The sequence below is a fragment of the Bufo bufo genome, chromosome 8 (assembly GCF_905171765.1).
Source record: "Bufo bufo chromosome 8, aBufBuf1.1, whole genome shotgun sequence".
Taxonomy (NCBI): Eukaryota; Metazoa; Chordata; class Amphibia; order Anura; family Bufonidae; genus Bufo; species Bufo bufo.
In genome coordinates this window covers 19,103,541-19,130,420 of record NC_053396.1, presented here as the reverse complement: position 1 = coordinate 19,130,420, position 26,880 = coordinate 19,103,541, and the positions used below count along the sequence as shown (strand labels likewise).

The 26,880-nt window shown below is 47.9% G+C and overlaps 3 protein-coding genes across 5 annotated transcripts in view; 2 read left to right on the top strand and 1 right to left on the bottom strand.

The window, feature by feature from the left end:
- Positions 1-2,426: 2,426 nt before the first annotated feature.
- PHYHD1 (phytanoyl-CoA dioxygenase domain containing 1) lies at positions 2,427-14,354 on the top strand. Of its 2 annotated transcripts, XM_040405992.1 has the most exons (12): positions 2,427-2,510; positions 6,005-6,181; positions 7,245-7,403; positions 7,776-7,851; positions 8,599-8,646; positions 9,605-9,660; positions 10,688-10,750; positions 10,847-10,868; positions 11,170-11,298; positions 11,685-11,801; positions 12,068-12,194; positions 13,543-14,354. In XM_040405992.1, exons 2-12 carry the CDS (start codon positions 6,149-6,151, stop codon positions 13,586-13,588), a joined length of 876 nt encoding a protein of 291 aa, XP_040261926.1. In that variant the 5' UTR covers positions 2,427-2,510; positions 6,005-6,148; the 3' UTR covers positions 13,589-14,354. The 2 variants fall into 2 exon arrangements, with proteins under 2 accessions (XP_040261926.1, XP_040261925.1); XM_040405991.1 differs by lacking the exons at positions 2,427-2,510; positions 6,005-6,181 and adding an exon at positions 6,208-6,417.
- A 1,705-nt stretch (positions 14,355-16,059) lies between these two features.
- On the bottom strand, positions 16,060-22,525 carry DOLK (dolichol kinase). Its single transcript, XM_040405989.1, has 2 exons — positions 22,470-22,525; positions 16,060-19,040 (listed from the first exon to the last, which is right to left on the bottom strand). Exon 2 carries the CDS (start codon positions 19,011-19,013, stop codon positions 17,370-17,372), a length of 1,644 nt encoding a protein of 547 aa, XP_040261923.1. The 5' UTR covers positions 19,014-19,040; positions 22,470-22,525; the 3' UTR covers positions 16,060-17,369.
- Positions 22,526-22,569: 44 nt separating this feature from the next.
- NUP188 (nucleoporin 188) overlaps positions 22,570-26,880 on the top strand; it is a 42,500-nt gene continuing 38,189 nt past the window's right edge. The window contains exons 1-4 of one of the 2 annotated variants that reach the window (XM_040405635.1): positions 22,570-22,687; positions 24,985-25,039; positions 25,197-25,270; positions 26,728-26,812. In XM_040405635.1, the coding sequence (XP_040261569.1) occupies positions 22,659-22,687; positions 24,985-25,039; positions 25,197-25,270; positions 26,728-26,812 (243 nt within the window). In that variant the 5' untranslated portion in view covers positions 22,570-22,658. Of the gene's footprint in view, positions 22,688-24,984; positions 25,040-25,196; positions 25,271-26,727; positions 26,813-26,880 lie in introns of those variants that run through there. The other variant, XM_040405634.1, reaches the window with a different exon arrangement.

The following is a 26,880-nucleotide window of genomic DNA, read 5'->3' as shown; positions in this document are numbered from 1 at the left end:
CATGTACACTGATGTACATGCCAAAGGTGAATCAAATGACAATCAGGGCTGCCAGTAAATAATAATAAATTTTCCTCACAAGGGGATAATCGACAAGAGTCTATTTGCTAATATCTTAGCATAGATCTTCACATCCCAATTTAGCAATGAAATTGGTCGGTAACTGGTGGTTTGCAGGGGTGATTTGCTAGGTTTTGGGATAGTTACTATGAGTGCCTCCAGCATCTTTGATGGGAGGGGACCAGTTTCCATTGCCATAGAACATACTGATAGGAGGTATTTGTTTGAGGGCCATATTTCTTGTAGTATAATGTGGAGAAACCATCAGGGCCCGGGGCTTTGTTTAGAGGGAGGGAGCGAATTACTGCCTGTATCTCTGCAGAGGAGATTGGCCTATTTAGGGCTTCTAGGTCTTCTGGGCGTACTTTTGGAAGGTTGACCTGTTCTAAAAAGGAGTTAATATTCTGTTGGGCAGTATTGGCATCTTCACTTAGGTTATATACAGTCAGGTCCATAAATATTGGGACACCGACACAATTCTAATATTTTTGGCTCTATACACCACCACAATGGATTTAAAATGAAACGAACAAGATGTGCTTTAACATGCCAAGTGTCAGCTTTAATTTGAGGGTATTTACATCCAAATCATGTGAATGGAGTAGGAATTACAACAGTTTACATATGTGCCTCCCACTTGTTAAGGAACCAAAAGTAATGGGACAATTGGCTTCTCGGCTGTTCCATGGCCAGGTGTGTGTTATTCCCTCATTATCCCAATTACAATGAGCAGATAAAAGGTCCTGAGGTCATTTCCAGTCTGCTATTTGTATTTGGAATCTGTTGCTGTCAACTCTCAAGATGAGATCCAAAGAGCTGTCACTATCAGTGAAGCAAGCCATCATTAGGCTGAAAAAACACAACAAACCCATCAGAGAGATAGCAAAAACATTAGGCGCGGCCAAAATAACTGTTTGGAACATTCTTAAAAAGAAGGAACGCACCGGTGAGGTCAGCAACACCAAAAGACCTGGAAGACCACTGAAAACAACTGTGGTGGATGACCGAAGAATTCTTTCTCTGGTGAAGAAAACACCCTTCACAACAGTTGGCCAGACCAAGAACACTCTCCAGGAGGTAGGTGTATGTGTGTCAAAGTCAACAATCAGGAGAAGACTTCACCAGAGTGAATACAGAGGGTTCACCACAAGATGTAAACCATTGGTGAGCCTCAAAAACAGGAAGGCCAGATTAGAGTTTGCCAAACGACATCTAAAAAAGCCTTCACAGTTCTGGAACAACATCCTATGGACAGATGAGACCAAGATAAACTGGTACCAGAGTGATGAGAAGGAAAGGAACTGCTCATGATCCTAAGCATACCACCTCATCAGTGAAGCATGGTGGTGGTAGTGCCATGGCGTGGGCATGTATGGCTGCCAATGGAACTGGTTCTCTTGTATTTATTGATGATGTGACTGCTGACAAAAGCAGCAGGATGAATTCTGAAGTGCTTCAGGGAATATTATCTGCTCATATTCAGCCAAATGCTTCAGAACTCATTGGACGGTGCTTCACAGTGCAGATGGACAATGACCCAAAGCATACTGCAAAAGCAACCAAAGAGTTTTTTTAAGGGAAAGAAGTGGAATGTAATGCTATGGCCAAGTCAATCACCGGACCTGAATCCGATTGAGCATTTCACTTGCTGAAGACAAAACTGAAGGGAAAATGCCCCAAGAACAAGCAGGAACTGAAGACAGTTGCAGTAGAGGCCTGGCAGAGCATCACCAGGAATGAAACCCAACGTCTGGTGATGTCTATGCGTTCCAGACTTCAGGCTGTAATTGACTGCAAAGGATTTGCAACCAAGTATTAAAAAGTGAAAGTTTGATTTATGATTATTCTGTCCCATTACTTTTGGTTCCTTAACAAGTGGGAGGCACATCTGCAAACTGCTGTAATTCCTGCACCGTTCACCTGATTTGGAAAAATGTTAGAATTGTGTCGATGTCCCAATATTTATGGACCTGACTGTAGGAGAGAGTAGTAATCTCAAAAGGTGTTGGCTATGTCTCTAGGGGCGTAGGTTGGGTTCCATGTGGTGGATACACTGTATTTTTTATTTTAGCGTCTGAGACTTAAGTCTTTTCGCCAGGAGCGCCCCGGCTTTGTTGTCTTGGGCATAATATTGGAACTTAAGGCGGCTAAGAGATTTCTCATGGGCATACATGAGGAGGCTTCTCAGACGCAGCCTGGCTTTGGAGAGCGAAGTTAAATGAGAATCCGAAAGGGATTGTTTATTCATTGTCTCGAGCTTTTGAATAGTTTGCATCGTGTTCTGGATGTCTTTATCTCTTTGGTTATGGCATATGCTGCTCTGTTTGATAATCGCCCCCCTCATGTATGCCTTGTGGCAGTTTCACAGGGTATAGGGTTGGATCTCTGAGGTACAGTTTATAGCAAAGAAACTCTCTAAAGGACGACTCCACTTCTGGCACCGACAGAAGGTACGTACAGTCAGGCCCATAAATATTGGGACACTGACACAATTCTAACATTTTTGGCTCTATACACCACCACAATGGATTAGAAATGAAACGAACAAGATGTGCTTTACCTGCAGACTGTCAGCTTTAATTTGAGGGAATTTACATCCAAATCAGGTGACACCCGGGACCCCCGACGATCAGGTGCTGATGATCTATCCAGAGGATAGATCATCAGTTTAAACAAACTGCAGAACCCCTTTAAGTATTATTTTGAGTTACCCAGAAATGATAGGTGTTGTTGGTGAACCTAGTACTCGGGCAACTAGGGGGTTGCCCTAGTTGCCCGAGTACTAGGTCAACTAGGGGGTTGCCCAGCTCCCCCAATCGGTCTATCACAAAGAAAGCCTTCACCCGGACATCCGACATATGAAAATACTACAAAAGTAAAAAGAGAAGTTAACAAGCAGTGAACCGCGGTATAACATTAACAGTACCCACCCGGTCCTGGAGGTACTGTGTGAACTGGGGGTGAAAACAGTTGACATCTTAGTTTACTTCAAAGGGATCCCACCTTCTCCCTCGCCCTAATTAGGGGGCTCTTGGGAGGCAAAGGATGATAGAATAGAAGGCCCGGTATAGGGCTAAGGTTCAGGATGTAGGGATTGCATGCCACTCCTTGGCTAACTTCGCAGGGGGAATGTTTTTGGTCTGCGGGGGTTCTTCTTCCATAGGAAGGTGCCATTTGGAAAGGAGAGTTTTCCTTCTATCGATGTAACTGCATGAAGCGTCCCTTTCCTGTTAATGAGGACTGTAGTGGGAGATCCCCACCGGTAGGGGATAGCTTGCTGTCTCAGGATGGAGGTAAGTGGTGCGAGACGTCTGCGGGCTTGCAGGGTGGCAGCCGATAAGTCAGTGTGAATAATTTCAGGTAGTGGCTGTTCTTTTCGCATCTTTTCCATGAGCCTCTCCTTTATATGGTAGAAGGTGTATCGGGCCAGTACGTCCCTGGGCCGGTAGGTGAGGTGGCTTGGGAAATATGTGCGCTCTGTCTATGCTGAGCTCGTAATCCGCACAGTCGGGGAGTAGAAGTTTGGTGAACTGTTGTATTTTCTGAGTTCTGGGCCCGGAAAGGACTCCGGGATGTTGTGGAACTTTATGTTGTTCCTGTGGCTGCGATCCTCATACTCCACCTGCTTCGCTTGTAGAGAGGCCACTTTATCATCTAGGTTATTGTGGGAGTCTACCAGCTTATTGTGAGCTTCAGCAAAGGAAGCCATTTTAGATTCCACGTGGGATACTCTATCTCCAATGTCATTGATCACCGTGTGGAGCGGAGAGAAAAGCTTAGTAAGGTCCTTGTGCAAGGAGGATCGCAGGGCTCATCTCATCCCCTTCAGTGTATGTTCAGATGCAGCTTTGTCTGACGTTTTGGTTCAGGTTCCTCTGTTGAAGCAGTGGATGGGGGTAAGGCAGCACTTTGTTCTTACCAGCGCTGCGCCTCGGCCATCTCTGGGGGTGGAGGAATGGCTTCCCTCCTCTCCAGGTGCCGTGGCTCCTGCAGGGCCTGTGTCGTAGTTTCAAGGGGGACAGGCGAGTCCCAGTCGCCATCTAGGGAGAACTGCCGAGCGGCTGAGGGAGTCGGGGTTGAGATGGCAGCGGGGTGAGTTGCTGGCGGCGGGAGCTCTGCAAGGGCCATAGTACTGCGCGCACGCGCTCCCTCATACACGCCATCTTTGCCTACTGCCTTTAGTTTTCGGCCCCTTTCTTTCCCCCAGCTGTTTCGCAGCCATTCTTGGGCTTGAGGGAATGCCTTAGGTTGCTGTGGCAGTCGCTAGATGAGGGAGATGGACGGTGGGAGCCGGAGCTCTCTCACCAGGTGGCCATCTCAGTTGTTTTTTTTGTTTGTTTTTTTAAACCAGCCCCTGGATCTGAAAACTTTTGTTATTTCTTGTAATAAAAAATGAATTATACCCTCTGAGTTATTCAATAAAACCTATCTGTATGGCGCCACCTGCTGTTTGTTCTTTTCCTTATTTCTCTGTCCTTGCTGAAGTGGTCGCCCGCGCTCAATTCCCTCTTCAACTGCCACCAGCCGTATCTACTGTTGGAAGCTGTGACAGTTACGGGGGAGAGCTGTTGCAGAAAGTACATGCCCCCCTGGGCTGTGATAGGGAATGAGAGCTGCAGCAGGGCTGTGATAGGGAGAGGCCTCCAGCTGAAAGGACAAGCCCAATCAGCTATGATAGGGAGAGAGCTGCAGAAGAAAAGACAGGTCGCTTGAGTGGTGATAGGGGGAAAAAAAAATAACCACAGCAGAAAGGACACACCCCTTTGAGCTGTGATGGGGAGATAGCTGCAAAAGAAAAGACACGCCCCCCCTGAGTTGTGATAGAAAAAAAAGAACTGCAGCAGAAAGGACACACCCTTGAGCTGTGATGGGGAGAGAGCTGCAGAAGAAAAGACACGCCCCCCTGAGTTGTGATAGAAAAAAGAACTGCAGCAGAAAGGACACACCCCCTTGAGCTGTGATGGGGAGAGAGCTGCAGAAGAAAAGACACACCCCCCCTGAGTTGTGATAGAAAAAAAAAGAACTGCAGCAGAAAGGACACACCCTTGAGCTGTGATGGGGAGAGAGCTGCAAAAGGAAAGACACGCCCCCCTGAGTTGTCATAGAAAAAAAGAACTGCAGCAGAAAGGACACACCCTTGAGCTGTGATGGGGAGAGAGCTGCAGAAGAAAAGACATGCCCCCCTGAGTTGTGATAGAAAAAAGAACTGCAGCAGAAAGGACACACCCCTTGAGCTGTGATGGGGAGAGAGCTGCAGAAGAAAAGACACTCCCACCTGAGTTGTGATAGAAAAAGAACTGAAGCATAAAGGACACACCCCCTTGAGCTGTGATAGGGAGAGAGAGAGATGCAGAAGAAAAGACACGCCCCCTGAGTTGTGATAGAAAAATAATAATAATAAAGGACACACCCCCCTGAGCTTCCAGCTTGAAATAAATATAGCAATGACTGGGGAGATCTCTGGATCCATGTGAGGTCCGGGGCTGGTTCTAGCTTTGTTAAAAAGAGGTTGTCATGTACTATAGGATGTCTGATTTTTCATTTCTACATCCGTCATGGGAGAACCCCTTTAAGTATACATTGATGGCTTTAAACATGAAGATCTACTGAACAACACTTGATAATAAAGGGATTGTCCAGGATTAGAAAAACATGGCTGCTTTCTTCCAGAAACAGCGCCACCCCTGTCCACAGGTTGTGTGCAGTATTGCAGCTTAGTCTCATTCTGTTCAGCGAAGTCGAATTGCGATACCACACAACGCCTCGTTGACAGGAGTGGCGCTGTTTGTGAATGAGAGCAGCCAAATTATTCTATTTCTGGGGAGCCCTGGTTCCACAGCGCCCTCCTCTGGTGTCACACAATCCATCAAGGGTTGAGGAGGTCGTTCAGCAGGACTGATCAAAATAAAAAATTTAGTTTTGTTTTTTTTTGTTTGTTTCTTAGCTAAATTCCCTTCCGGCAGGTCAGCTGACAGTGATCACATGACGGGTGCTGGTATGCTGGGGCCTCTCATTATCTGGCAGCTTCATCTGTTGTCTCCCATCCTCCACTGGTCAGAAGGTTGCAGGCAGCTCTGTCCTCCTCGACATGGCTCTGGTGACGGACGAGCAGATGCAGAAGGTGAGATCTGGTTCTGCTCCACCTGTACAGGCGGAGCAGACGGTGCACGTAGGCTCCTATGGATGTACTACACGTATAATTATACCTAAGGGTCGGGAAGAAGCAGCCACGGCACAGAGGGAGCAGGATTAGTGCAGCACATGGCCGTCCCTATGTCACTGCCACCGGGCGGATTAACCTTCGGCTTGGTCACGGACAAGCAATATCATACATGGGTGTCCGGAGCCTATATGGCGGTACGTAGAGTCCCTACAGGACCATGTGGTGGGCCTGTGAATAGCGCCATAGTGCATCATTCGATGGAGCACAGTGAAAGTACCCCCGTGTGTCTCCATATGAAATGAGCGACATATGGCGGTACAGAATGGACCTTTACGAATGCACTGCTGATTGGCTGATTTAAAGGGGTCTTCACACGATAAGTGTCTGATCGATGGGACCTCCACCAATGATTAGAAAGGGGGAGGGGGGGTCCAGAGCCCCTGGTGCCTCCTCACGGCATAACCGTATGACCGGATTGGTGATCGAGCGCGCCCCCTGATCAACCATAGGCAGCCCCAGGGCGAGTGGCGTGACCACCGCTGCAATCCAACTCATCGCCCCCGCCGGTCTCGCAGTGAGGAACGACGAAGGCTTGGGACCCCCATTCTATTGATCATGAGGGGTTTCAGCTCTGGGACCCCCCCCCCCCCCCACTGACAAAGTAACAGCTGATTACTGGGGGGTCCTAGCTCTGGGACCCCCAGCAATCAGAATATTGTCGTATGATGTGAAGCATGAGCATTTTGCTGCAGATGGGGGTCATTTCCAAAGGCTTTACGCTTGTTAAAAAAAATTTGCAAAATTTGCACAAAAAAAAGAAAAAAAAGATTTGCAATTTTTTTTTTTTTTTTTTTTACTGCCCTCACCACTTTTTAAAAGTGGCGTAGGTAATAAATTGGTGGCGCCTATTAAGATGCCAGTCTTAAGTCAATGAGAAAATGGCGCCACCTGCTGGAGGACAAAACTTGCAGCGCCTGAAAAATTCCTGATCATTTTGTCTAAAACTGGATGCTTTTTGCAGTTCCGTGAAGATGGCTACCTGGTCCTGGAAGGACTTTTCAGCCATGAAGAGTGCGAGTCTATGAAGGAGGAGATCAGGAGGATAATATGGGACACGGACGTTCCCCCGCACTGCCGCACAGAGTTTTCTACGCAGCAGGAAGAACAACTGAAAGCTCAGGTTTTTAGCTATTTTATGTTTTTTGAAATAGTATTCAATGGTTTTATCGTTCACCCCATGTCTAAAATGAAAGGGGGTTGCACAGGATTAGATAAAGATGTCTGCTTTCTTCTCGAAACAGTGCCACACCTGACCAGAGGTGGTTTGTGGTATTGCAGGTCAGCCACCATATAAGTGAGCTGCAATACCAGACACAACCTATGGACTGTCGTACACACTGGAGATCTCAGCCCGGCCATGTAGTACTCGGACGGCCATTCATTTGCCCCACATCGGCCGCTACCTCCGAGTATGGCCACTTTAAGTGGAAATTGCATAAGTTTGGGAGAAGGAAGTCGAAGGTGTGACCGCTTTCCATTGTTTCCCTGACAGGGAAGCGCTGATTATTTCCTGCATAGCGGGGACAAGATCCGCTTCTTCTTTGAGAAAGGAGTGTTCAGTGACCAAGGTAAGAGCGGTTTTATTTATATGGACAAGAAGGCTGAAGGCACAGGGGTCTGAGAAAAGGGGTCTGCTTTGATCCAGAAACCACTCCTCCGCCGTCTTGGGTTTTGCATTTAAAGGGCATCTGTCAGCAGTTTTGTACCTATGACACTGGCTGACCTGTTACATGTGCGCTTGGCAGCTGAAGGCGTCTGTGTTGGTCCTATGTTCCTATGTGCCCGCATTGCTGAGAAAAGTGAAGTTTTATTATATGCAAATGAGCCTCTAGGAGCAACGGGGGCGTTACCGTTACACCTAGAGGCTCTGCTCTCTCTCTCTCTCTGCAACTGTCACGCTCCCTGCATTTTGATTGGTGTGATGACATTTTCACTGTCTGGCCCAGTTGCAGAGAAAGCAGAGCCTCTAGGTGTAACGGCAACGCCCCCGTTGCTCCTAGAGGCTCATTTGCATATAATAAAACTTCATTTTTCTCATATGAACATAGGAACAACACAGATGCCTTCAGCTGCCAAGCGCACATGTAACAGGTCAGTCAGTGTCATAGGTACAAAACTGCTGACAGATGCCCTTTTAAATGGAATAAACTGCAATACCAGACACACCCTGTGGACTAGAGGGGCACTGTTTCTGCAAAAATAACTTTTTTGCATCTGTGTACCACTCTCCATTAGTGGTTGGCTCTTGGCATTGCAGGCATCATGGTGGGACCCGCCGTGCCGGTAATATTTATGCCGCATTATCTGTTCTTCAGGTGACTTTCTGGTGGAAAGAGAAAAATCTGTGAATAAAATAGGACATGGTAAGAAAAATACTTTTCATTCCTATCGTTAATAGTTTCTATTAAAGGGATTTTGCGGCATTTAAATATTGATCATTAGGGGTACGGCTCCCGGCTCCAAGCCGATCAGTTGCCTGAAGGGGGGTGGCGGTGTTTGGACAAGATCTTCAACCTATGCCTCGGCCTGTGACGTCACGTGGGCCCATTCAAGTGAATAGGATTGAGCCGCAGTACCCAGCACAGCCACTATACAATGGGTGGCGCTGTGCTTAGTATAGTATAAAGAGGCTGCAGCCATAGTTTGAACGCCACGGCTGATCTTGGGTGTGCCAGGAGTTGGGCTCCCACCGATCTGATATTGATGACAAGAGGATCCCCTTTAAAGTGAGGCGTGTGCTTTAGATAGGGGTTTTTAACCGCCCTCAAACTGACCCTTGGGGGGTGCTGTAAGCTGCTTTAGCCAAGGCGAGGAGTGGGTGTTGCAGTAGGAGGGGAGCACTGCCGGGTGTTTCAGTGTAATGTAAATGCTGCAGTACCAGACATAGCTCCTAGGTGGCGCTGTTTCTGCGGGGAAAGATGCAACTCTCACACAGTCCCTTTAATTGTGACCAATCTGACAGTAAATACAGGAGACAGCGGTTATGTCCAGCTTGGTATAGGAAGTCTTACTCTATCCCAAATCCTTAGGGATAGAGTCCAGGATTAGAAAAACATGGCTGCTTTCAGCGTCGCCCCAGTCCGCTGCCGCTCAGCTCCATGGAAGTGAATGGGACTGAGCTGCATTACCGCACACCACCTGTGGACGGGGGTGGTGCTGTTTTGTGGAAGGAAGCAGCCACCTTTTTAGAATCCTGGACCTGGGTTACTCAGAACACAAGCGCCATTATGGTGAATACGAATTTATCCTACAACATGGCTACACGCATGTGACTTCTTCCTTTATGTGTTTCATGCATGTGCTCTTGTTTGCTTCTTGCAGCTTTACACGCACATAACCTGGTATATAAAAGGGTAACGCACTCCCCAAAAATACAGGTGAGCAGACAAATCATCAAAACTGTACCCCCTGAAAATGAATGGGATAAGCCTTTGTGATAAAGGGGTTTAGTGCAATGAGGGCGTCACCGTTGCACCTAGTCACACAAAAAGCTCCGCTCCTTATCGCGGCTATCCCCGCCCCCTGCTTTGATTGACAGGGCCAGGCAGTGGCAATGGAATCTCTCCCGGCTCTGTGTACTTGCACCTGAGCTGTCGCTTTGGCAATCGGCGCATGCGCAGTATAGCCCTGATGCTTGCCCGGGCTTAAGTCGCTTGTGCCGCATTAGGACTGTACTGCGCGTGCGACGATTGCCAAAGTGACAGCACAGGGCCAGAAGAGATCACATTGCCACTGCCTGGCCCTGTCAATCAAGGCAGAAGGGACTGGCTGCCATAAGGAGTGGATCTTTGTGACAAGGTGCAACGGTGAGACCCTCGTTGCACCAAACTACTCATTTTCATATTATAATATTACAAATATCACATGCTGTCCCTACTGGGTCCCAGAAAACAACTTCACACGTCTGTTGCAAAACGGACAAGAATAGGGCATTTTCTATTTTTTTTTTTTTTTTTTTTTTTTTACGGAATGCGTCATTTCCGGGTTTTTTTCAAGCTCTATTGAAATAAATGAACCTGTAAAAAAAAAAAAGAATGGAAACGGAAAAAAAGATACGCTTGTGTGCATGAGCCCTTATTCATATGGCCCATTCTGAGCTGCAATACGAAGCTCAGCCACTATACAATGGACGGCGCTGTGATTGGTAAGCTGCGAGGCCATGTTGATCCTTGGATCGGCGGGAGTCCCGAGTGTCAGACCCCTGCCGATCACATACTGATGTCCCGTCCTGAGGATAAGTCATCAGTCTACGACACTCGGAAAACCCCCTTATAATCCTAGATTGGAAACAACTTTACCGTTATTCCACCACTAGGTGGCAGCACAAAAAGCTCCGATCTGAACTCACACTGAGTAAAAGTAGACTAGTTCGTGTAGCCTTCATCTGTGCATTTCTGTCCACAGGAGGTGGGTCGGCGGCTGGGCCTGGTGAAGCCTGTGATAGTGCAGAGCATGTATATATTTAAGGTAACCCTATAGTATCTGTATAGCACCAGAGATGCCGGTTATTACATATATAATATGTCATTCATTATGCATTTTTTTATTAATTTTTTCCCCCAGCAACCTAACATTGGAGGGGAAGGTAAGAACCAGAATAATGCAATGTGGAAAATGTGCCAGAACCAGTTAAGGCGGCCACCCGATGCCTATGGGGGTATCCCGACTTTCTCCCAATGGTAAAGATGGATCGGGCATTTAGATATCAGCATGCTCAATCCTATGTTCTCAAGGAAGCCTGCGGCTTCTTCCGCTTTCCCTATTCAGAACATGTGCATGCTTGGCCCGAGCTGAGCATGCATGTGTATGGATGGATGGGGGAGGGAGTAATAGCCTTCCACTGGCACCAGTCCTAGGTGTATGACCGCCTCTGTCTTCTGTATCAGTGACCCCGCACCAAGATGCCACCTTCCTGCACACGGAGCCTCTCGGTCGGATGGTAGGGTTCTGGATCGCGGTAGAAGATGCTAATGAAGACAATGGCTGCCTGTGGTTTATTCCAGGTTCACACCGGGGTAAGACGTGAGAGGGGAGCACCCCCCCCCCCCCCATGTAAATGCTGATCTCGCCCCATTTTATGGATCGGGTGGAAGGTTATAGCAAAATCCAGAGATAAGCGGCATCATGTTTTATGTCCTCTGTTCCGCTGGAATATACTGGCTGAGCATGCATGTACGTAATAGTCATACCAGTCTATACAAATACTGGGCTCCTGAATACCGCCATATGGTTGTGTTTGTATTACAGCCATAAATCCTGCCCTGAGCCCAGGTCTTATGATCCCTCTGATGCTATTTGGGTCAATAGACCCACGGTTGGTCCGGGATTTGAGCCTTTTTAATATGGACCTAAAAGAGATCACTATGGCTGCCGCTTCACCGCTATCTATCTTCTTCCTAAGCTGGAATATCACGTCGTATGGTGCGCACACCGCCAGGCTCCATACCCTGCACGGCGTTCATTGGGGAAGAGCCCATCTACAGCGATGACCAGTTTGTTCCAGCCCCGGTGCCCAAAGGTACATTAAGCTTATCATAAAAATCACTATATCAATACATGGGGTTATAATTAAAGGAATTGTCCAGTCAGGAGCTCAGGATAGGTCGTCAATATCTGACTGGTGAGGGGTCCGAACCCCCCACTTATCAGTTATTTCGGCCCGGAAACTAAACGGTGGATGGAGCTGGAAGCAGAAGACGCCATGTACGGTGTAGAGGGGACAATATACAGTATAAGTCATACCATTACCCAGAATGCTTTGTTCCTACCTTCACTTACCACTAGGAGGACTAGTTCTGATCCACGGAGAAGTTGTGCACAAAAGTGATCTGAACACTTCACCGAACTCTCGTCACGCCTACTCCTTCCATGTCATGGAGTCCCAGAGTACGACCTGGAATCCGGAGAACTGGTAAGGACCGGCCCGACCACCAGAAAACATGGCCGTCCATCCAGGCCTTCAGTGTCGCACTCACAAGTGTGCAGGAAGCTGAGATTGGGAGGGCTGTTTGATAGATCCGCTCAATGGAAAGAAAAATGGTGACCATAGTCTTCCAATCCTAGGCTGATTCATAGTGTTAGTGCTGGAGCATATATCCCTTTAAGGAATTGCACTATACCTCTTGGGGATGGGTTGGCTATAATTAAAGTCTAAGAACACCTTTGGGGGGCATAATTTTTTTGTATTGTACACATTCTGAGTTCAACTGGTCTTTATTAAAAATGTTGAGCCCTTTTCTCTGTACAGCCTTGAGATTCTCTAGAAGCAGGCTCTGTATTTTTCCCGTCTGGCAGCTCAGCTCACGGCTCCTTATCTCTGATCTCCTGACCTCATAAACACTCATCATAGCAGAATTCTTATCTGACTTTAAGCCACGTTCTTATCAGTAAGACAGTGGTGACATATCTCTAGGATATGCCCTAAATGTCTGATAGGTGTAAAACCCGTACCTATCTTTAGCACAGAGCCTGCAAAGTGAAGGAGGGCACACTGTGCATGCGTGGCCGCCCTCAATTCATTCCTATGGGGCTGCCGAAAATAGCCAAGCCAGCATAGAAGTGAACAGATCGGTGGCCGCGCTGTGCTCTTCCCATTCATTTCAATGGGACTGCGTGCTCGGCAATTTTTGGCGCTCCCATAGGAATGAGTGGAGGGTGGCCGCACATGCGTTGGGGGCTCTGTTCTAGACATAGGTGCGGGTCCCAGAGGATCAGACAGTGGGGGCATATCCTATCTGAGGTGAGACAGCCCCTTTAAATAAGTCTTTATGACCTTTTTAGAGGTTTATCACAGGAGCAGCTAGACAAACAGTTAACCCTTTATGATAGAAGGGTTAAATATTTTTAATAAAGGCATTGCCCCTGAAGGTCTAAATGGCCAGGCGTCGCCTCTACGGTTCGTATGTCAGGTACTTGTCAGTGGTTTGTCTACTGAAAGGAAAAGCCGCAGGGGAAATGTAATATTACACAGTGCACATGACATCCCAATGTCCTGAGGTAGAGGCTGCGCAATTAGGACTATGCCTTAAAGGGATTGTCCAGGATTACAAAAAAACATGGCTGCTTTCTTTCAAAAACAGCGCCACAACTATCCAGAGGATATGTGCGGTACTGCAGCTCAGCGCTGTCCACTTAATGGAGCTGAGTTGCAATACAACATACATCCTGTTGACAGGTGTGGCGCAGTTTTATTTATTTATTTTTATCCTGGACCTCTTTCTTACTTCGGACTCTCTAATTACATCATTTCTTCTCTCCAGGTTACAACCAAGCCAAGAACTCCCCTTTCCATCCTTATACACATGAGAAGAGCCAGCGATGAGAACAAGATGTGTCCTTCTCCTTCATATGTATAACCATAGTAATGATCAGGTCCCCGCTCCTCCTATTCCTGACTTTCTGGTCCTGCTCAACCCACAGGATACAACCGCTCGGCCAATCACTAGCTGAAGCAAGTCACCAGTGCGGCCAGTGATTGGCTGAGTAGTCATTTCCCGCGGGTTGAGAGGTATAAGGAAGTACTGATTGCCCGAGTGTAACAGCAGCTGCAGTACGCTGCTGTTCCCCCGCTTACCGCTGTGCTCAGCAATGATTCTTCTGTCCGCCGCTGCAGTCCTGGACTCGGTCGCCTGTACGTGCTGAGGATTCCGCTCCACGGGTTCCATTCAGCCCTGGCCACAGAATGCTTGTGTCTGGGGGCGTCACGCGTCACTCCCTGGGCTGCAGGGGTTGGGTCATGTGACCTCACTGACCAACCCAGGCTCCCCGGCAAGTATTAAGGTGGCTCAGCCCCCTTTCCCAGGTCCCTTAGTGTCAAGGTCCTTGTGCTGGTTAAGTTCATGATACTCACGTGTGCTCCTGATTTACGCTTCTTTCCTGGACTCTGCTTCTCGTCTGTTCCCTGCCTGCTTGCATTGACTCTCCTGTTGCCGACCCGCATTGCCTGCCCTGACCTTTTTGCCTGTCTGACTACGCCTCTGCTTCATCCTTGATCCTACACTGTTGCTCCTGGTAACGACCCCGCTGTACTGCTGGTACCCACTCAGGTATCTCCTGGTCCGCCCGGACCAGCTGCCTCTGACTCGGGGATTCCTCTGGAGTAGCCCCTGGCAACTACCCTAACGGCCCAAGTCTATCCTCACCATCTGAGGCTCTAGTAAAAACCAGGTAGTTGCTTAGACAAGCGCCTCCAGAGGATAGCCAGTCAGTGGCACAGTGGGTTCACATCCGCTGATCCGTAACACCGAGGACCAGAAAGCATTGTAATGGGAGCAGGGATTGGTAAGATTTTATTTTTTAGCATTTTACACCTTTCTGAGCTGTTTTTTAACAAAATATTGAAAATCGACCAGACAACCCCAAGCAACTTCCTTGATCGTCTTCAATAAAAATTTCCTAACATTTTGCTGCTGCAGAGCATGTGTATGTCCTTCACCTAGCTGGCTGCCCTGCTGATACAGATAGGTCAGAACAGGGCTGGAGCCTCCACAGACACAAGGTATAAGGGAAAGATCTGCACCTGGTTTTGGCTCAAAATCACTGACCAAACACTGATGTGTGAATAAGGTAGCAACAGAAAGGAGAATGCACAGGGCAGATCAGCGTGTGGCTGGGGGGGAAAGCATTCATGTTTTCAGGGAAGTCAGATCCCAAAGGCTGTAGCTAGGGAGGCAAGCACACACATGGTAGTCTGAAGGGAGAGAAGAGGGAACCCATGACAGAATCTGTAGGCAGAGGATGAGGAGGATTAAGTCACACAGTCCTCGGCATCAGTGTATGCTGGTACAAGGGTTGGTACGAAATTTCCCATCGGAGGTGGAAGGAGTAAGCCGTCCAGGAATGAAGTTGTGCTAAAACATGAGAGCTAGTGAAGATAGCAGCATCCTGGACACACAGATCCGGCATATATTACATAGAAGAACATCTAGAAAAACTAGCAGGGGGTCCGATAATGAATGAGGATTGCAGTCGAACTTAGAACAACTTTTAAGGTAACTACTAACCTATGTAAAAAGGGGTCCAAAGCCTTAAAGGATAAGTGTCACATTTAGACCCCAATTTCAATTTTCATATATGTAGTTACTAATAACATGATATTCCAGAATCAGTTACTATTAGACTGACTTACCCCATATTTAATAAGGTTCAGCCCTTAGCAACCAGTCTGCATAAAACTGCAATTTCACTATTCAGTTAAGATGGCCGCCACTGCCCTCACCCTGAGGCTAATCCCGCCTGCCCTCACTAGCCAGTAACAATAGCCCCCCAAAAGTGTCAGTAACCAGAGCCCTCCCCCCTAAAGGGTTAATCTCCTGCACCACAGAGGGGTCCTCTTACCACATGTTACTTTCATCTATACACTGAGCAGACGGCAGATCTCCCTTCCCTGGTCTGCGCTGCTTCAACTCTGCATTCTCCAGCTCTGCTGAGTGAGGGAGCGTCTGCCAAGCGCAGGGACAGGGAGAAGTGCACACAGCCCAGGCACTGTTATCAGCTGCTGGGGAGGACCTGGCTTTAATCATTTACTTACAGTCCTTGGCTGTCAGTAATCTGACCTTGCACGCTGCGTGCTTCTGCGTCCTCCGTCCTTCAACGCACAGACTGTAATACCAGGCACAGCGAGTGGCGCTATTTCTATTCTTATACAACCCAATAACTGGTCATCTTCGCTTAGTCTTCCGCTACTGGTCTTATGAAGTTCCAGGATCTGATGCAATTCTCATGTCGGATGCATTGAAGGGATTTTGCTGAATTATTACACTCAGAGACACCAAAAATACAGAAGACACATTTATTTCCCAAAAACTTTTCGACTTACACCAATTTTCGGGGTGTTTTTTGTATACATTCAAAGTGACAGTACCATGCGTATGAAAATTTCTGAAATTCTAATCTGGTTATAACAATACAGCGTTCTACATGCTTACTGTATCCTGACAACCCGAGTATTCAAATCTGTGATAATACTGTTGTCGCAATTTAGGTAATGACTTCAAAGTGCGTGCAGAGGACTGCTACAAAAATAAGAAGGCGATAGGGTACGCAGGAAAGAAATATGGCCGCATTCACAAGACCGTTCAAACCGTGAATCCGCAAATTACGGGCAACAGCCGTGTGCAGCCCGCATGGTCTTTAATGGGTCCGTGATCCGTGGCAAAAGACAGGACATGTTCTATCTTTTGCGGAACGGACCCGGTAGCACAGGGAAACCCTTCCGGGTCTGTACCGCTGCGACACAAAAGATAACACATGTCCTGTCTTTCGCCACATCTTGGACCCAATGATGATGCGGGTTGAACATGGCTAGTGCACGTGTTTTGCAGACCCGTGTGTATGCGGCCTAACGGAAATATTAGATGTATGTGGGGAGGTATTCTGCAGAGGTAGCGCCATAGAGCATCTGGCAGAGGACTGTACATCTCGTCCTCTTTCCAACCAAGCCTGATGGCTATGCAGTGCCGCAGAGAGCAAGGCCCCGGTTGCGCCTTCCTCTTGTAGATGCCTCCGTTTCTCAACGCCATCTGTAATTTGGTGCACGGGCCTGCATGAGCCATCGGTGATTCGGGCCCCCTGCGTCCAAAGGACGACTCTGTGTACCAGATCCTTATAAATAAAGTTGCTACAAACAAGTGCAAGAAAGGCACATACATGTTCTACCCTGCACTCGTTAGGTGCCCAAAGGCAGATCTTGGCTACTCGGGCAGTAACAGCGCTCAGGATGATGGCTACGAACTGCACCAAATCGGCTCTTCAGGTCCTGGTTTGTATCAACTTTATTTATCCTAAGCCAGAGAAGCATTTGATGATGGGTGACGTTTGCTCACATTTTGTCCTATTTGGTCTCCCCACTTTCTTCATTGAGTGCATTTCTGTGTTCTATACTGTAGGTCATATCAGTCTCCATTATTATGGTACCATTCTGTAGTTTCCCTTTAACCGCCTGTCCGGGTGTGCCGGAAACATAACCCTATTCAATTTCATCCCTCTCTAACACACCTGGCTGGGCTCCGGTGTATCCCCCTAGACCATGGTCTGGTGACCAGCAGTATTGTCGCGATGACTTCCTCAAGGCTTGATGACCCTCTTCTCAGATCATCAGAAGGATGTGCAGGTACAGGGGCAGCAACAGATTGTCGATCTGGGTGGTGAAAGCTTCTAACAGCGACACCAGGGTGATCGAGCCCAGTAACCACCCGTAGCCGCTGTTCATGTTCACATTAGTGTCGAAGATGAGAATCAAGGCGACTGCGATGACCTGGGCAAATATCCCCATCATGGTGCCTTCAAACGTCTTCTTGGTGCCAGGCCATTTAATCTCGCCCATGCTGCTGCCACAAACAGAGGCTATGGTGTCCCCTACACCCACCGCTAGCACCCCACAATAGGGAAGCAAAGTAGAAGGGCTGGAGAGAGAGGCAGCACAAAGTCTTGGAAACAGCCAGACCGGAAGAGACATCCCTAGGAGAAGGTAAATGTGCGTGAGAATCAGAGGACCGCTGTCCCTCTCGTCCAAGAAGAGCGTCAGCAGCTGCCGTAACGTCTGTCCCAGCGGTCTGATTCGGAAGTAGCGAATATATTCTAGGAGCACGAAGACGGCCAAACAGGCCACGGAGGCAACGAAGAGCAGCTGCATGTCGTACAGAATACCAGGTATGTACGTGGCCACTGCAAGGAAGTGGAAGTACTTGCGAGTCACTGTGGACACTTGAAGCTTCTTCGAGTCCGGAGTGCGCTTAGAGTTCTGGTAGAGAACGATGACGCAAGCTGACAGAGCCAGCAACACCCAATAGCCAAGGAGATAGAGACGTGTCCTGCTCTGCACCAGGAACTCCACCAGCCAGAAGAGGGGCTGCCTCTTGATAAGGTACTGTAACCACGGCACAAAGATTCCCAGACCCAACACAGCCGTCATCATGTAGAAGAACAACGAGGAGGTCCAAGTGGAGGAATCCATGAAAAAGAACAAGGCTGAGAAGATAATTCCCAGAAGGACCAGAGCCACCAGGGTGACCAGCAGCAGGTAATCTGCAGGATCTCCTTTGCCACCCGCCGCATTTAAAGAACGTTTGATAAGCTGGTTAAGGACGAAGCTGAGCCCGCCGACAACGAGCAAGGCTTCTCCGGGCGTGAAGCAGCGTGGCATCAGGTACAGGAGAATCATGCTAAGGTATACAAAGATGAGGAGCACCTCCAGAACCTCGATGACTTCTGACACGGCCAGAGAGTTCTTCATGGTGTAGAGAATGGCGCTGCCGGCGGCGCCCGACACTATGCAGGTGTTTTTCGGTACAGGTTTCGTGATCCCTAGTGCAATTATGGAAAGGAAATAGGCTAAGGCCATCCCGGTGGCGGATACGACTACTCCGTACCTCTCAAAGTAAACGTTACCAGAAGCTTTACACCTCTCTCGGATGACAATGCCAAGCAGGGGGATGATCATGCTGGCTGGCAGAAGGCCGCTGTTGGCAGAGGATCTGTACTGAAATACTGCTCCGCCAGACTGTAACAATCTGTCCCATTTGTGCTGCACGTAAAACGCCTGCACGGCCAAGGCCAAGGCGCACCAGGAGAAACGGTCCCACACTACTGCATGGACGCTTAGGACGATGCAGAACACCACCAGAGACTCCGCCACCAACAGCTTGTTCACCATGATGGTGGCTTTCGTGGATTTCGTTATCACTGCTGCTTCGGTGTTAGCAAGGCGTGCAAACTCCCTCTGTTCTGTCATCTTGGTGCCTGTCAGAGCCCCTCATGCCTAAAAAAATAAAAAATAAAAAATAAAAAAATACTCAGATTAGTAAATAGTAGTAACCAGCATCAACCATCACATTAAAACAACTTTCTAAAAAGGAACAGGTTTTTTAAGCCCCCTAAGGGACCTGAACAAAATCAATAGATTTCTTTTCCCATACACTACTGCGAGTTAATACAGTAATGAATGGGAAATTCGGTATATTCCTACGAAGCACTGCCACCTGTGATAGGTTTGGTGGCCTCGCACAGGCTCTGGCCTATGACAACCAACAAATCTCAGCATGGGGAAGCCATTCTGAACCCGAGAGCGCTGCCGCCCGAGATGCCGTGGTCACAATTGATTATGGCATCCAAGAGGACCGGCGCCATCTTTAAAGTGTACATCTACAGCGCATCTGGTTAAAGGGGTTGTCCCATTAAAAATATTCCGCATTTTTCAAACCAACAACTGGGTCTGAATACTTCTGCAATTTCATGTAACTAAGACTTTACTATTACCAATGTGTTATTCAATAACATCTATCTGGATAGCGCCAGCTGCTGTTTGTTCTTTTCCTCATCTCTCTGTCCACTTTGCCGAGGTGGTCGCACATGCTCCGTTCCATCCTGCAACTGCTACCAGCCATATATGCTGTTAGAAACTAAAATTTACAGGAAGAGAGCTGCTGCATGAAGGACACACCGTCTGATCTATCCTCAGTATCTGATCGGTGCGAGAAGGCAGCGGGGCTCACAGTAGTGCAGCGTCCTTCTTGCAGCTTCTCCTAGGCCAGGCCTAGACGTAACTCAGCCCCCTTGAAGTGAATGGGGCTGAGTGCGATACCAAGCACGACCACTATACTACGTACGGAGCATGGAGAAGGCCGCGGCACTCACAGGAGCGCCGCTGCCTTCTCAAACAGCTGATCGGCGGCGGGGGTCACGGATTTTGGACCCCCCACAGATCAGTAAAAATAGCTCGGAAAAGCCTTTTAAGGCTATGGCTGATCTGTGTACATCCCATACACAACAGATCTTGAGTTACAGACTGCATTAAACTCCAGAGCTGCATGCACAATTCTGCTGGGAATAGACAATACGATTGTCATCAGACACACCCTACCTGCTAAAACTGAGCTCCCTGCAATAAGGCAGGCATGCTCGACCTGCGGCCCGCCAGCTGTTGCAAAACTACAACTCCCATCATTCCCTGACAGCCTACAGAAGGGCATTGTGGGAGTTGTAGTTTTACAACAGCTGGAGGGCCGCAGGTTGAGCATGCCTGCAATAAGGCATTCTGCAGAAAGCAAAGCACGAGAATATAAGCCCTGTGTAGACATTGAGCCTGCAAGGAATACTGGAAGATTTCAGCTCTGAAGCTTGCAGAATTGTGAATACAGCTCTGGGTTAAAGAACAGACTGTAGCTCGGGATCAGTACAAGATCGGTCGTGTATTTACCTACCTAACGTCTTATGTTGATAACAGAGCTGTGGCAATCAGCTGATAGGGGACAACCCCTTTAAATGGACAGTTATCTCTCAGTTAAAGAGGTATTCCTACCTTAAACATCTGTGGCATTTCCACATGATGTGCCATAACTGCCTGAGGCTAAGTTTCCAGAGGTGGGAGAATGGGGGTCCATGTCCTCCCCAGGTAGGTGTCGATTTAAAGAGAAGGTTCCCAGTGGTGGGCAATATTAAAGGGGTATCCTATGGATTTTAAATAGAATAAGAGGGGCACACCTACATCTAGTTCACATCGACCACTACACAGTATTATGTTAAAACAATTTATTAAATATACATACGGTACCTGATAAATTAATAATACACCTAAAATACGTAAATCTATACTGTGAATAAATAAATGAATAAATATATATCAATACAGATAGAATGGGATAATACTAAGGGTTATTGACGTCATGCGTCAGATGGTTAATAGTGAATGTCTCTAGTAGGATCGCTGAAGTACAGGATAAGAAAACAGTCACTATATTGGTCCGCAATATGCGATTTTTCCAAGCGTTAGTCCTTCAATATAAGAACAATGGACTGTCCTTAGCGTCTAAGTACAAGCATTCCTTTTTGTAGAGGTAACTTCGTCTCACAGTTATAGCTCCACTATGGCACTGTGATACAATATAGCAAGTACTCACTGTTTGTAGAGGTGGTAAAGTGTTCGGATAGTTGCGCTTAGCGTGGCGTCCCACGAGTTGTCAGCGCAGATGATTATAACTCCAATCTACTTTATCGTGAGTTGTGCACTTGCATTGAAATAAGCTTGCACAAAAGGGGAGAAACAGTCCGTTTGGTGAACTAGGGTCAATGTGAATATGGCCCTACTTGAGATTCGCCTTTGCTTTGTGTCTTTTTCGCACGGCAGGACTTTCGTTTCTTTCCAAATTGGTTGCAAACTTGCAGTTGAGATGCGCAAATAATATTGCGGTTTCCTTTCTTATGTTGCGGTTTCTTTCCTTTTGTTGAGACTTGTCTGCACCATACGCGTTTCGGAGTTAGCACGACTCCTTCCTCAGTGGTCCATGAGTCGTGCTAACTCCGAAATATTATTTGCGCATCTTAACTACAAGTTTGCAACCAATCTGGAAAGAAACGAAAGTCCTGCCGTGCGAAAAAGACACAAAGCAAAGGCGAATCTCAAGTAGGGCATATTGCGGACCAATATAGTGACTGTTTTCTTATCCTGTACTTCAGCGATCCTACTAGAGACATTCACTATTAACCATCTGATGCATGACGTCAATAACCCTTAGTATTATCACATTCTAACTGTATTGATATATATTTATTCATTGATTTATTCACAGTATAGATTTACGTATTTTAGGTGTATTATTAATTTATCAGGTACCGTATGTATATTTAATAAATTGTTTTAACATAATACTGTGTAGTGGTCGATGTGAACTAGATGTAGGTGTGCCCCTCTTATTCTATTTAATATTTTATCTCCTTTTAAGGTTTGGGGTAACCTTTTTAGGGGGAGCACCCTTTTTCATAGCAACTTGGAGGGTGAGCCATTCCGATATATCCTACATATCCTATGGATTTACCATAAATGTGTGATGGGTACAGATCCGGCATCCTGACCCCCACATACACCTCTATGGAGTCAGGGGTGTCACCGCTCACATGCTTGGCCAATTCCCATAGAAGAGAGTGGTGTAGATGGCGACCACCTCCTCATTCACTCACCAGATGGGCACTTCAACCCCAGAGGTGGGATTCATAACCACTGGCAGGAACTCTGCTTGCTGCCAGTGAAAGCGCATATTATTGTTTAAATCCACAGGTTAAAACCTCAGCTGAGGGTTTGCTACAATGTATCCGGTCTAGACACCCCCTCCCTGAGATTAGAGAACTATATGCCCCACCAGGCTACCAGCAGCCAGGCAGTACGCCTCCCCCTTGTCTCGTTATCCACCTTTACCTTGGACAGCGCCATGTTGTATTCCGGTCACCTGTCGGGAAGTGACGTCACGGAGAGCACCAACTTCCGCCAGGAGTAAGGCGTTCACCTCCGAGTTATAATGCGGTCGGTCACGTGACGTACGGACCACGGCCCACGGCCCGGTCGAGTCACGTGTGCGGCAGGGAAAAAAAAAAAAAAAAAGTGAAGATGGCGGCTGCCGGGGGCCTGGACGAGAGGTAAAGGTTACTTGAGAGACCGGCGGCGGCCACCACTGGAAGCGGGTTACGTTTAAATGGGAAAGGGCGGGAGAGTGTGAGGTGCAGGCTGTGTGCAGGGAGAGAGGTGTGTGGCGAACTACAACTCGCTTCATAACTGCTCACAGCACATCTTTTCTCTCAGAGCGGTCTCTTCCCAACTACAACTCCCAGCATGCTCTGGGCGCCTAACGTACAGGAGTACAAACTTCCAGGCAGTTGAGCACAATTATTAAACTACGATACGACTCTCATCAGTCACCAAGTTACAGGAGACAACTCCCAGCATGCTAAGACCCCACCACAGGATTCCTTCTGAATAATGTATGGAACTACAACTCCCAGCATGAGGGTCTGGGGTGCGGAGACTGTCAACCCTGACACAGACACACATTTTAGTAGAGCGCCTCCCCCCCTCTCAGGATGGTGACGGCCTATAGAGAGCGCCCTCCCCGCAGGAGGCTCGACGGCCTATAGAGAGCGCCCTCCCCGCAGGCGGCTCGACGGGCGTTAGAGAGCACCCTCCTCGTAGCAGGTGACGGCGGCATTTAGAGGGCTCCCTCCTCGCAGGCGGCTCGACGGGCGTTGGAGAGCTCCCCCCTCGCAGGTGGTGTCGGCCTTTAGAGAGCTCCCCCCTCGCAGGAGGTGACGACTTAGAGAGCGCCCTCTTCGCAGGCGGCTTGACGGCCGTTAGAGAGCTCCCCCCTCGTAGGAGGTGACAACGGCCTTTAGAGAGCTCCCCCCTCGCAGGAGGTGACGACTTAGAGAGCGCCCTCTTCGCAGGCGGCTTGACGGCCGTTAGAGAGCTCCCCCCTCGTAGGAGGTGACAACGGCTTTTAGAGAGCTCCCTCCTCGTAGGAGGTGACAACGGCTTTTAGAGAGCTCCCTCCTCGTAGGAGGTGACAACGGCTTTTAGAGAGCTCCCCCCTCGTAGGAGGTGACAACGGCCGTTAGAGAGCTCCCCCCTCGTAGGAGGTGACAACGGCCTTTAGAGAGCTCCCCCCTCGTAGGAGGTGACAACGGCCTTTAGAGAGCTCCCCCCTCGTAGGAGGTGACAACGGCCTTTAGAGAGCTCCCCCCTCGTAGGAGGTGACAACGGCTTTTAGAGAGCTCCCCCCTCACAGGAGATGACGGCTTTTAGAGAGCTCCCTCCTCGTAGGCGGCGTCCTTCAGAGAGCGCTCTCGCAGGTAGCCACAGCCTTTAAGAGAGCTCCCCCTCAGGAGGGGGAGGCACCCTCCAGAGAGCATGGACTTCACAGACGGCATCCCCCAGGTAGTGCCCACACACTAATATGTCGGTGTACCTGTCTGTGTAAGTCAGTGGACTGCAGCAGGCCCCCCCCCCCCCCCCCCCCCCCCCCGGTCCTTTAGATGCTATGAAATGTAAAAAAAAAATATATATATATATATATATTAGGGCTGCACGATATGGGAATTTTGTGCGATTGCGATTAGGCCCCTAAAAAATGCGATGCAATATTTTAAGGGAATTGTGCTAGAGGTCTATTTGCTTGGATTTTCAAGGCAAAAGCACACAGAAATTACTGATAATGCTGAAATGTAGTTATGCTTAACTCAAGAACTGAAATGCACAGTGTTTTTTCAAAATAAAACATATTTTTCTAAATTAATGAACATATTAGCATTACTGCAAAAATACAAAATACAAAACTTGCCATTTTCTTAATAGCACTGCACAGAACAGATTAATAAAATAGAATAAATAGAAGAACATTTGTTCATTAAAATAACGACTTGCCTCCAGCCCCTCCTCCCTCCCCGCACTGTAACTGATGTATCGCCGGCCACGCTGTGCAACATAGCGGCCAGCGATACATCCGTGTCATCCACGTAAAAAGTCAACCATCACTTTATAAGATGCACTGCCATTCCCCCCTCCCCCACACTTTTGGGGGGGAAAAAAGTTTGTCTTATGAAGCAAAAAATATGGTAATACAATTGCAGGATTTTTGGGTCGGCCAATTGGCGATTGCGATATGGCGATTTATTGCAATTGCTTTGGCGATATATTGTGCAGGCCTAATATATATATATATATACACACGTACCTTCTATAGCCATCTCCACAAGGGTGATCCTGGGGCCCCCCATGATGTCTTGCCGTTATACCAGGCCGGACATCCATTGGCTGCAGCCTTGACGTGTTGCTGTCACGTGTCCCTCTATGATCTGTCGTGGTTGGGGGGGGGGGGCCTCGGTATCGCCTTCCCCGGTCTTCCTCGTATTCGCCTAATTGATCCGCAACTTTGTTTTTGCAGAAGCAGCCGGGAGCTGTGGACCATCCTGCTTGGCCGCTCCGCTATGAGAGATCCTGTAAGTGCTCACCGAGTCTGCCGGCTACTCCATCACCATCCTCACATCACCTTCCCGCCCCCCCTACTAAACAGCCTGGACTCCGTGACAGAACCCGGCCATCTCCTTAAACACTCTGTGCTTCCTCTGACCAAATGTAATATGCTTTACTTGGCAGATTCAAATCAAGGCAGAGCTCGACCGCTATGGAGAAAGATTCCTGCAGGGATTGTCCTTTTACAAACCACCCAGGTACGTTCATAGACAGACTCTGTGGTCTTTATCACTTCCTCACCGTGTGTAGCCACTGCTTGCTGTCAGTGAATAGAAGGATTCCATTCAGTGTGAAGCCAGTCCCTATCAAGTTCTGATCACATAACTGAAGAGTCTGCTGCTGTGTGTCAGTGTAAGGGCTCATTCACACGCCCGTATGAATGAGTCCGATTACGTTCCGCAATTTTGTTAACGGCTGCGGACCCATTCATTTCAATGGGCCCACAAAAGATGCGGACACATCCGTAGTTCTGTTCGCGCGGCTCCGCAAAAAATATAGAGCATGTCCTATTCTTGTCCGCAATTGCAAGACACTACGGTCGTGTGAATGCGCCCTAAGTAAGAGCCTGGGTTCCTGGACAGGAGAGAGGCTTGTGCTGCGGCTGTGTCTGACTCCTAGACTAGGATTGCCTAGACCGCATGCTACTGTAACAAGCGGGCCTAGTCGCAGTCAGGTTTGCAAAATTTTTATGTAAACTTAACGGCTATGGACACTTTTGGAGAAAATTTTTTTATGATTGCATTTTGCAATTGGCCATTTTTGAGACGGAGGGGTTAAAAATCAGTCTGTTCGCAGAGTATCAGGTCTCAGTCCCGTCAGCTGATGGCTCATATGAAGCTTTATCACTGATCTCCTGACCTCATACATACTCATTCTAGCTAAACTTTTATCGAGCTGATAAGAATATGAATGTTTGAGATGAGGAGATGAGAGCTACACATGAGCCGTCATCTGAAAGGACTGAGAAAAGGGATACTCTGCAAACAGACTGCTTTTTAACCCCTGTTTATTAAAACTGACAATTTTAAATGAAGACCAATAAAAAGAAAGATTTTTAGCCCAAAATGATTAAAATGAAATGATAAAAAAAATAATTGCCCCGAAGCTGTCCATAACCTTTAGGCTGGTTTCACATGAGCGAGTTTCACGCTCCGGACTCGCAGCGTGAGTATCAGACAGCTCCCAGCACTGCCGGGTTCGCATAGCTTTATATTGATTTATGATGCTATGTAACCCTTACAGTTCTGGAATGTATTGGATAACACTGACATAATGTCAGTGTTATCCAATACATTCCAGAACTGTAAGGGTTACATAGCATCATAAATCAATATAATGCTATGTTACCCCAATATTGCTGGGAGGTCAGGACAGGTGCTCTCGCTGACACACACTGCTTGTTTTGAAGTGGCCTTAAAGTGCCACATTCACTGACAGCAAGCAAAGATCTTAAAGAGATTGTTCTTGTCCAGTTCCTTAAAGAGATTTTGAGACTTGATATTGAACCGCCTATCCAGTGGGTACCCCCGTTGATCAGATGACTCTCCGGCAAGCAGCTTGTCACCCTTGTTGTTTTTCGTGCACAGCACCATACATTATGCTCTATAGTACCTCTGCTTGTTGTTCTCTATTAATATGCTTCTTCCTCTTGTAGCACGAGCTCCGCAGATAAAGTGAAGGCCAACAAGAATTTAGCTCCTGCCCTGAAGGAGCTGGGGCAGAGGATCAGCAAATTTCTGGTGAGATTTTTTGGATTCCGGGAGGTGAGGAGGAGAGTCAGGAGAATTACTGGATGCCCATGATATGT

What these genes read in the sequence shown, in the direction of transcription:
- PHYHD1 (XM_040405991.1), top strand. Translation starts at nt 6,322, where the DNA reads ATGGCCGTCCCTATGTCACTGCCACCGGGCGGATTAACCTTCGGCTTG. An exon ending in AGGAGTGTTCAGTGACCAAG is followed by an intron (nt 7,852 to 8,598) that starts GTAAGAGCGGTT and finishes TCTGTTCTTCAG; the next exon opens with GTGACTTTCTGGTGGAAAGA. An exon ending in ACCTAACATTGGAGGGGAAG is followed by an intron (nt 10,869 to 11,169) that starts GTAAGAACCAGA and finishes CTTCTGTATCAG; the next exon opens with TGACCCCGCACCAAGATGCC.
- DOLK (XM_040405989.1), bottom strand. Translation starts at nt 19,013, where the DNA reads ATGACAGAACAGAGGGAGTTTGCACGCCTTGCTAACACCGAAGCAGCA.